At 58.2% G+C, this 10348-nt stretch overlaps 1 protein-coding gene across 1 annotated transcript; it reads right to left on the reverse strand.

The window, feature by feature from the left end:
* Positions 1 to 202: 202 nt before the first annotated feature.
* ANGPTL4 (angiopoietin like 4) lies at positions 203 to 9888 on the reverse strand. The gene is made up of 7 exons (XM_071727685.1): positions 9324 to 9888; positions 8719 to 8829; positions 8077 to 8209; positions 3708 to 3821; positions 3524 to 3619; positions 2353 to 2628; positions 203 to 1802 (listed from the first exon to the last, which is right to left on the reverse strand). Exons 1-7 carry the CDS (start codon positions 9849 to 9851, stop codon positions 1621 to 1623), a joined length of 1440 nt encoding a protein of 479 aa, XP_071583786.1. The 5' UTR covers positions 9852 to 9888; the 3' UTR covers positions 203 to 1620.
* Positions 9889 to 10348: the final 460 nt, after the last annotated feature.

Below are 10348 nucleotides of genomic sequence, written 5' to 3' on the forward strand. Positions count from 1 at the left end.
TAGAAGTCCATAAACTCCAAGTAGAATGGGGGTTATAGCAGGGATTTATTTCAGAGAGGCCTCTAAGGGGACAGATGAAAATTAAGGGCAGATGAAGTGTTGTGCTCAGGTCAAACTCCCAACAAGTGAAGCTTCTGAGTTGGGTCCTCACAGAGCTCTCACACATCTCCTGGTAAACCAGTAGACAAATAATCCAGACAGGTTAGTTCCAGGCTTATTTTTATTAAAAGACATCTTCAGAAAGATATTTTAGTACAAAAAAAAAAAGTTTAAAATACACAAACTACAGTTGCTTTTTTTTTTTTTGTCCTTTCCCCCCAGCATCAACATTTATAAATTACAGCACATTGTTATTAACACTGCATTTAAATATGGAAACAAATTAAAACAGGAAAAAGTCATCAACAAGGTCCAGCATCCTACAAATGACTATTTACAATATTTAGCAGCTAGGAGCTCTAGCCCAGGAGTCAATATGACTTCAATAGGGTGGGATGCTTGGGAAGCCCCAAGATGGCAGCTTGGTTCACAAGAGTTTTTGGGGACCTGCTTTGCCCACCAGACACACACCCCAAAGGCAGAGGCAACGCTGTACTTCAGGGTACAGCATCCCACAAAGCTGGTGAGGCTCTTGCAGAGAAATCCTGTTGTGCCCTGGCCCTTTAGAGGGGGTTTTGGGGCATGCACCTGCTATGCTGCTACTCACCCTAAAACAGAGGTGTCTCCTGGGTGAAAGCAGCCTCCAGGTCCTGCCCAGGGACACTGCTTTTGTCCTTGTGCAGCCCCTAAGTGTCCATCCTAACCACCCCCAGCCACACTTGCAGGCTCCAGGCAGAGTTTAAGACTCATCCCCCCTCCAGGATCTGTCTGTCCCCCCTGCAAATGGCTGCAGGACACCCCCCCTCCCAGCACATCCTGGAGGTGGAAATGGATTCTCAGCTCCCAGCAAATTCCAGCACAGCCAGAAACACAGTGCTCCAAAGCCATGAGAGACCACAAGGTCCCCTTTCTGCACAGGGTGTCCTTCAGCATTCCCACCACAGCTTCCCAGTGGGATGGAGACCCCGGAGCAGGGATTGTGCAGATGGATCTGCCCAAGGTTCGTGTCCCCAGGGCACTTGTGGGGGGAGGAGGCTCTGGGGCTTTCACAGGAAGAGACACAGGACATCACCTGGGAACAGCAGTGGAAGACAGGACACAGCAAGGCTCCACACCCAACCCTTGGGTCCAGGGAAGTAAAAGACTTCCCGTGCTCCCCTTCCCTCAGCCCCAGTTCACCAAAACCATCACAAAAGTCTTCAGACAGGACAGAAAGCACCAGACAACTCGGAACGTGGCACAGCAGCAAGTGGCAGGTTGGAAGCCCCTTGGAGGTGGAGCATCCCTGCTGGGGGCTCCTCTTCTGCTCTGGGAGCTCCCATTCAGGGCTGTCAGCAACACGGAGCTCTTTGACTTCTTGCCAGGAGTTGGGTCATGCCACTCAAGGGCTGCTAACCAAGAGGATCACTCCTCAGAGGGCTTCCTGGGGAGGCTGAGTTCATTTTCTGTAAACACCAAGTGACGGAGCAGAGCACCTCGGGCCTGAGCTCCACAGGGAAGTTCAAGTCTCTGGTGGCAGCCTTAACGCTCCCTTTCCACTGCTGCAGGTTGGATTTTCATGGTGGTTGACTTCAGGGGGTAGTACCTGCCTTTCCATGTCTTCCAGAAGATTCCCTGCTTCCGCTCATGCCTCTGCCGGGGGATGGAGCGGAAATACTTCCCATTGAGGTTGGCGTGGCCACAGGTGCTGAACCACCAGCCTCCTACCAAGGCAAGGCAGAGGCAGGTTTAATGCACAGCAGCTCCAGACAGAACACAGACCCATGCTCAAGGCAGCTGCTTCCCCCATCTTCCCCACTTTTCCTGGCTTCAGGACCTTCTAGGACCCCTCGTACACACCTGAGAAGTTCCGCGCGCTGGGAAAACCTTTGCACGGATCCTTTGTGACTTTAGGATGTGTCTGCACATCATTTCTTGCACGCAAAACCTGCTCAAACCCCTCTGCAAAACCTGCTCAAACCCCTCCAGCAGCCACAGCTCGGGCCTGGGGACTGCCTGGAAAGGTTTCCAAGCCGAGCAGCAGCTAACAAAGTTGTTATGAAGACAGATGCTTGGGCCAACCATGAACCCCTCCTGGTTTCAGCTTCCCTCCCAGCCCAGCAGGGCTCTTCCCAAGGGTGCAGCTTTCCTGAGGAAGCAGGGGACAAGCTGGGCTCACCACCAAAAGGGTCTGGTCCCACAAAATCCCTGTCCCACTCCTGGCCACTGGGCTGAAGGGAATCCCATCACTGGGAAGGAGGAGCTCGTACTGACCTGAGAGGTGTTTGGCACAGTTTGTGTCAGCTTTGAGGTCGTGGTCACGATCCCGAGTGGAGAAGGGGAGCTGCCTGAAGTCCCCAATGGCATTTTCCAGCTCTCCAGACAGAGGTCCCAGCAGGCTGAGCGTGTAGGCTGTGCTCTCACCACCAAGGCTGAAGACAAACTGAACCACCTGGGAATTTCCTTCCCAGTCTTCCAGCTCGATCAGGAGATCGGATCTTCCCTCTTGGACGAGGTGATGTATCTTCTCGAGACCCAGCCAGAAGTCACCTGAAGCAAGACACATTGCATTGCCTGCAGGGCCACTAACATGCCTTGCAAAGCAGACCCAGAGAGCCTCCTGAGCTAAAAAGGGACAACCCAGAACCCTGCAGCATTTGTATTGCTGTCTGGCACCTGAAGGATGTGTCAGGAATCCTAGAATGGGCTGGGTTGGAAGGGACCTCAGAGCTCATCAAGTCCAACCCTTGCTCCACTCCCCCCGTGGTTCCCAGCCCATGGCACTGAGTGCCACATCCAGGCTCTTTTGAAATATCTCCAGGGATGGAGAATCCACCCCTTCCCTGAGCAGCCCATTCCAATGGCTGAGCACCCTCTCCAGAAAGAAATTCTTTCTAATGTCCAACCTAAACCTCCCCTGGCACAACTTGAGACCTCTTGTGCCCTCTTGTCTTGCTGAGAGTTGCCTGGGAAAAGAGCCCAACCCCCCCCTGGCTCCAACCTCCTTTCAGGGAGTTGGAGAGAGTGATGAGGTCTCCCCTGAGCCTCCTCTTCTCCAGCCTCAACACCCCCAGCTCCCTCAGCCCTTCCTCACAGGACTTGTGCTGGATCCCTTCCCAGCCTCCTTGCTCTTCTCTGGACCTGCTCCAGCACCTCAATCTCCTTCCTGAGCTGAGGGGCCCAGAACTGGACACAGGACTCAAGCTGTGGCCTCCCCAGGGCTGAGCACAGGGGCAGAATCCCTTCCCTGGACCTGCTGGCCACGCTGTTCCTGAGCCAGCCCAGGATGCCAGAGGTCTCTTGCTCTGCAAGCAATATCCCTCCCTCCTCAGCCAAATGGTGTTCTCCAGCACACAGAAATCTCAAGGAGACAGCAAGGGGAAATGACTTTTGCTAAGGCATCACTTGTCCCTTGATGAGAAGACAGACACCATCCTCCACCTACCCTGAAGGTCTCCAAAGCCATTCTTGTAGGCATCCCAGAGCTGGTCGAAGTCCACAGAGCCATCTCTGCGTCTCTGGATCACTGTCCAGCCACCTTCTGCAGGCAGGGAAAATGGGGTCATTTTGAGGTTACCGTTTGCAAACCCCCCCTGCAAAAATGCTGTGGGACATCTCTACTCCTTTACCTGTGCTCATGTCACAGTAGACTTTGAAGGGCTGAGACCCTGCAGGCTGCACCTGGAAAACACCACTGCTTTGCTGCCCGGCCAGGAAGAGCTGGTGGCAATCCTCTGGGAGCTCTGTAGGGGAAGGAAAAAGCCACTGAGATGCTGACCCTAAGTCCCACTTCCTCAGCAGGCTGCTTCTGCCATGGCCCCAGCACTTGCAGCGCTGGCCAAGAGCCCAGGCAGCTGTGCAGAGTGGTGACCCAGGCTCTGGACATGTGCTGGAGACGATGGCCCCTGACCTCAGCATCTGGTCATGCTCTGACCCCCTATCTTCCCATTTATCCAAATGCAGCTCCTTGGGCTTCATCCAAAGCAGAAGGCAGGCAGCAGGCCAGGCAGCAGGATAACCCAGGCTGAAGGAAATGGCTCCCACCAAGGGAGCATCCCAGCTCCCTCCATGCAGGCAGAAGCAGCCTGGTTGGGGTGGGATAACAGCAGGGCCAAGCATCACCATCCCACCCCGAGGCTGAAACCATCTCTGAGGGCAGAAAGAAACCCCAAGTCCTGACATGTGGAAGGTGCTGGAGCACCTGGCACTTGACCTCTTGCTTCCAGCAACTCTGGTGGCCCCAGCCAGACATCCTGTGGGCAACCTGCCACTGGGAGCCCCGGGGCCAGGCTGGGTGACCTTTTTGTCAAGACACAGTGACTGGGGCAGGGAAGGGGTGGGTGGACCACAGGGAGCCCCAGCAGATTTCTCAGGTGAAGCCCCCTCCCAGCTGGTCCCCTCCATCCCATGCCAGCCCAGCTCCCACCTCTCCTTCCACCCTTGGGGGGGACTTTGCAAAGCACCGTTTCAACAGGGTGGATAAAAATCCATCCAGGAACCACCACCTGCAGCACTCGAGGAGAGACAGGGCCGGGGGAGGGGGGGGGAGGGGGGGAAACTGTTACAAAAAACCAAAGTCAAAAGGCTGCAGGAAGATGCTGCTGAGGCTTCAGCCACAGAAGTCAAGGGACTCTTTGTCAGCTGGGACAGATGCCCCCAGCACCCCCAGACAAAGGGGATCTGTTCTACCCTCTGAAGGTGGGATGGATTTTGGTTGCTCACAGCTGCTGCCAGCACAACCCCAAGACAGAAGAAACCTAAATACAAGGCCCAGGCTGTGTTGTCCCCCCCTCCCCCTCTACAGCCCCCCTGGGATCCCCTTGCCATAGCTGCCCTGGGGTCAGGGGCTGCAGCAGGGAGAGGGGCCTGCCCCACTGCTATAGGGTATCTTGTGGGGCTGAAGGGGGAAAAATGGGGTCCTTGAGCAGCAGAGGGCAAGAGCAGCCCCCAGGGACAGCACCCCTCTCCTCGCCGGGTGCCCAGGGAGCCTAGATGCTGTGCTGGGACAAAGAATGGAGCCACAAATAAGGGAAATGTCTAGACAGGACACCCAGGGGACAGCAATGTGATGTTGGCCACCACCTTTCACCCATTTCACCCCCAGACCTCCCTGGTGAACCTTCCCTTGGCACAGGTAGCCCCTCTCCCCCTGCCCTCAGCCATCAAGGCTGCACCCGTGCTCCGTGCACCCCTTGCACCCCCAGGCAATGCCAGGGCAGGACCAGGGCCCCCCAACCCAGCAGTGCACCAAGGGGACATGCACGTGGCCACAGCCACCCCCAAGCCCAGGCACTCCTGCATCAAGGACAAGTGTTTTCCCCCAAGAATCAGACAAAAAACACCTCCAGCACTGCGGGGGGGGTGGGGGGAAGGGGTGCAAGACCACCCCAATATCCCCAGCCTCGAGGTGAATGCAGCCAGAGAAACCAAGGCCAAGGCCAGGGGAAGGAAAAGCCCAGGTTTGTGAGGCAGCAGGATGCTGGGGCAGCCTCACACAGCTCCTTACTGCTCTCCCATCGATGCCCAGAACCAGCAGGACGGTGCCAGGAGGATGCTCAGCGTGCAAAAGTCAATCCCATCCCTTTGGATTTGGTTTTTGGCCACGCTCCTTGCACTCTGAGCAATTCTGTCTCCCTGCTGCACCGGGGGAACTTCCAAACAGTGACTGAGATGCTTGAAGAGCCTCAGCTCGATCTTTTTGTTTGAGGAACACGCTTGTTAGTTCAGTTCATGTTTCACATCCCTATGGCACCAGCAGAAGAATAAGACCTCCTGCTTGCTCTGGATGTTTTTCTTTCTCTCCCCCTTTTCTTTAGCCAAACAAGACGGAAGAATCAACAAGGCTGCCCCAGGCACCAGTGTATTTACCCACTCGGATCCCCACGCTGACAGCCCGGGTTACACTACACCCTTTCTTGCAGATGTCGAGACACGCCTGGAGCTGTCGGCTTCACCTCCCCCTCGCTCTCCCCAACCCAATTATTTTTTTTTTTTGGAGTCCCGGAGCCACGGGGGGAGTGCGGGGCTCCACCTTTCCCCTACTGGGCCGCCTGCCAGCACCCGGGGTTCTGCCGAAAGCCGCGATCCTCTTTCTGCAAGCGATTAAACCTTTCCCTCTCCGGGCTGCTTCGAGCCTTCAACTTTCACACGCTTGGCCCCGAGCCAATTCCAGCCTGAAAAAACTTGAGCTCGCTGGATGCGAATAAAAGGGGCTTTCTGCAAGAGCAGCTGGCCGAGTTCAGCAGCTTTCCCCCGGGGTCCTGCCGGCACCGGGGCTCTGCCCCACGCTAGCCAAGGAGCCGCCGGCACAAGCCACCCGGGCTCTGCAAGCGGCCACGAGTCTCTCGTCCCCCGGCTGTCCCCCCCCCTTCCCCTCCCATCTCTCATCTGCTTTAAGATTTGCCAGAAAACTCACTCGACTCGCTAATGAGGGGAAGGGAATTGGGTTTCTGTCAGCGGTACCGACACCGGGGGTTGAGCAAGAGAAGGGAGAGCCCGTGGCTCAGTGGGGTTGGGGAGGGAGTTGGGATGCCCCGGGGTGCTTGGGGTGCTCAGGGCTTCCCCACCAGGGTCAGTGCAGCAAGGGAAGGGGCTGGGATCTTGCAGCCCCCACCTCGCAGCATCCCCAGGGCCCTTGCTGCCTCCCACCAGGCTGCACCCAGCACCCAGTGCAGAGCTGATGGCACAGACTGTGCCAAGACCTGAATTCATCTTCCTGCACCCCACACTCAGCATAACCCGAGAGTGGAGCAGGGGGTTGGACTTGATGACCTGCAAAGATCCCTTCCAACCCAAATGATTCTAGGATTCTAGGACACATTAATGAGGGCAAGCCACAAAGCAGAGATGGGAAAAAAACAAAACAAAAACAAAAACAGGGAGTTGGAAATAGGGTTTTGAGAGTTTTCTGGCTCACTGGTACCATTCTGACCAAGGGAGACCTCATGTAGCCCCTCTCCAGGCTGGTCAGCCCCACTGAGAACTGGAGCCCTGTGTGCCATCTCTCTTCTGGTCTGCATGGATTCTGCAGCTCTTTGTCCTGCCCACCAAGTTTTCACACAGTCACAGCTCCGGGCTCCACACACAAATTCCCAAGTGTCTTCCCATGCTATCCCTGCATTCAGCCCCGGGCAGGATTTCCCCGTGCATCCACACCCTGCCTGGTTTCTGTTTGGACATCCCCAGACAGCTGCAGAGACAGAGCCAGCACCCTGATTTAGCTGCCACAACACGAGAGCAGCTGCTCCCAGACAACAAACCCTGTGGGGACCCCAGTTACTGCCAGGGAGGGTGACTGCAGGACACAGCACTGCTGGGGACACCCACTCTGCTGCCCTGAGCTCCTGCAGGCCCTGGGCCTGCAAAAAGGATGCTCCAGGCAGAGCCAGGAGCTCCAGATGCAGCATCCACTTGCCTGCTCTGCTGCAAGTTTCCCAGGTCTGTGGCTCTCTGCACCTCTGCAACTCAGCACCTTCCCTTAACAAGAATGGGAGTTGAGGCATTTGTCTTTCTAGGTGTGAGTCCTAAATAGGAGCCACAGGAGATGGACACAAAAGGATTCAGCTCTCCTCTCATGGTCCAGGGCTCTCTAACCCTCCCCTGTACCAGCCTGAGAAGCAGCCCCTGCCTGGTAAAGGGAGAGGAGGAGAACAAGAGTTAACTCCCAGGTGCAGAGATCCTCCTTTCCCCCACCTGCCAATCCTCAGTGACAAATACCTGCTAGCAGCATTTCCCTGCTCCCCACTGCATTCTTTACATCAGGCAGAAAAATTCCTCTTAAATCTTGAAATTCCTGCTGGACTAATACTGACCCAGAAGGCAAGGATGATCCTGTCTGTTCTCCAGATCCCCCCCAGTTTGGCCAAACTCCCAAACTCTGGCTTTGGGAGCAAATCTCACACCCTGACTCGGGACAAATGAACCTTTTGTTTTCCAAGGGTTGCAATTGCTGTAGGTTTGCTCTGGGATGGAGGAGCAGGAGGCACAGGCAATACTCACTCTGCATCACCACAGACTCCTCACTGGTGTTCTGGCTCTGGTTGGTGTGGCTGAGGCTCTTCTTCAGGTTTATCTTCCATTTTGGAGACTGTGTCTTGTTGTCCTTCAGGTGTAAGGGGATGAGTAGATTGACCTAAAAAAAAAAAAAACAAAAAACCCAGCACAAGTCAGAACGATTTTATCTCAGCTCATTTTCAGTGCTGATACTCAGGGAAGCTGATGAACACAGTACCAGCCACTCCCTTGTGACCAGAGCTGGGGCTGAACTTGCCCAGAAGCCTCGAGGAACAGGAGACACCCGAGGCTGGCAAAGCCAGAAATTATTGTGGCTTTTCACACCCATGCTAACGAGTTTATTCAGCACATCAACACAAAAACAGAGCCCAGAGAGCTCTGTTCCCACACACCGGTTCCTCCTATTGCTCTGTGCCAACACTGGGGAGTTGCAGTTTGTGACCCTTGCACCCACACCGGGCACAAGGACCAGGACTGTGGATCCCCAGCACCAGGAACAGCGGGACAGCCGGTTCTGGTGTCACCGGTTCTGCCGGCAATGAGCCCCGGTGCCAGCGGGGCTGCCAGGGTCCTCGCAGGACCAGGCTGTGGGTGTCCCCCCCCCCGTGGGGTGGGATGGGGGCTCACCTTGCTCTGCAGGCTTTTTATCTGTAGATTCTGCTTGTCCAGCTTGTACTGCTGCTGCTTGATCTTCTGCAAGAGCTCCTCGATTCGCAAGTTCTGGGCATCCATTAGAGACTGCGGGAGGAGGGAAGAGCCAGATGAACCCCACGTCTCTAGGGAGACCCGGTCCTGCTGCACCTCCGGCAGGGAGCCAAAGGGGCCAGACCCCCGGCAGGGCTCCCCCCCCCCGATCCTCCCAGTGCCCCCAGGACCATCAGGTCCCCATCCCCTCGCTCTCCCGTGACCGATCTCCACCCTCAGCTTCCAGTGCCCAGGGATGGTTGGGTCCCCACCAACCCTCCGGGCATCTCCTGGGGTCCCGGCAGAGCTTCCCCCACAACTCCCCCCTTCCAGCCTCTCCCGCTGCCCTCGGCTCCTCCATCGCTTTTCCGAGAAGGCAGAGACCCCTCCCCGCATCCCCCAGGTCGCTCCCGGTGCCCAGGGCAGGTGGGGTCCCCCAAGTCGCCGTGGGTGCCGGGACGGGTCCCCTCGGGGCCGTTCCCCCCCGGGACGGGTCGGGTCCCCCCGGGGCGGGTCGGGTCCCCCCGGGGCGGGCGCTGCTCTCTCACCTGCAGCGCTCCCAGGTCCCTGGAGCTCTGGTTCCCGGCCGGCCTCGCCTGCAGCGCCTGCCGGACACGGCCCTCCAGCTGCTCCAACCGGCCCTGGATCTCGGCTTTGTCGGCCGCCACCTCCTCCAGGCGCTGCTGCAGAGCCTCGGAGAGGTTGAGGAGCTGCCGGCCGCGGCCCTCCAGCTCCCGCACGCTGTCCCGCAGCCGCTGTCCCCGCTCCTGCGCCTCCCGCGCCTGCCGCAGCAGCCGCCCCAGGGAGGTGTTGTGGGCGCTGAGGCGGCTGCCGAGCTCCCGCATCTGCCCCTTGGTGCGGTCCACGTGTTCCTTCAGGCCGTGCCCGAGCTGCAGCAGCCCGTGGGCGATCACGTTCACCTCGTCCCAGGAGGCGAACTGCGCCCGCCGCTCCTTGCCCGCCGCCCGCCGCTCGGCCCCGGCTCGCCCCGCTGCGGGTCCCGGTGCCGGTGCGGGTCCCGGTGCCCCGGCCGCCGCCGCGGCGCACAGCAACAGCGCTGCTCCCGCCAACTGCATCGCTCCCGCCGCTCCCAGTGCCGACCCCGCCGCTCCCACTCCGCTTTTATCGCCGCCCGCGCTCGGCGGCGGGAGGGCCCCGGGACCGGCCCCTCCCCGCCCGCCCGGCCCCGACGCTTTGTTCGCCCTCCCCCGCCGGTCCCGGGTTCGGGCGGCACCGCACCCGCCGCCCGGGGCAGCCTCGGTCCCTCGCCACTCAGCCCAACCCCCGCCCGGTTTTGCACCCATCCTCATCCCCATCCCCATCCCCGTCCCCATCCTCGTCCCTATCCCCATCCCCGTCCCCATTCCCGTCTCCATTCTCGTCCCCATCCCCATCCTCGTCCTCATCCCCATCCTTGTCCCCATTTGCATCCCTATCCCCATTCCCACCCCCGTCTCCATTCCCTCCCCATCCCCATCCCTGTCCCACCCCTGCTGGTGACTCTGCCCCTCACCCAGCACTGGGGACCCTCACTCCACCAAACCTTGCTGCTTGGTTCCTCCCCCGTGGTGGC

The sequence above is a fragment of the Heliangelus exortis genome, chromosome 28, assembly GCF_036169615.1.
Source record: "Heliangelus exortis chromosome 28, bHelExo1.hap1, whole genome shotgun sequence".
NCBI classification, from domain to species: Eukaryota; Metazoa; Chordata; class Aves; order Apodiformes; family Trochilidae; genus Heliangelus; species Heliangelus exortis.

Bases quoted from the DNA above. Each gene is read 5' to 3' on its own strand.
- ANGPTL4 (XM_071727685.1), bottom strand. From the start codon at position 9,851: ATGCAGTTGGCGGGAGCAGCGCTGTTGCTGTGCGCCGCGGCGGCGGCC. The intron at 3,620-3,707 runs GTAAAGGAGTAG...CCCTGCCTGCAG, and splicing joins CTACTGTGACATGAGCACAG to AAGGTGGCTGGACAGTGATC. The intron at 1,803-2,352 runs GTCAGTACGAGC...TTGCCTTGGTAG, and splicing joins CTGTGCCAAACACCTCTCAG to GAGGCTGGTGGTTCAGCACC.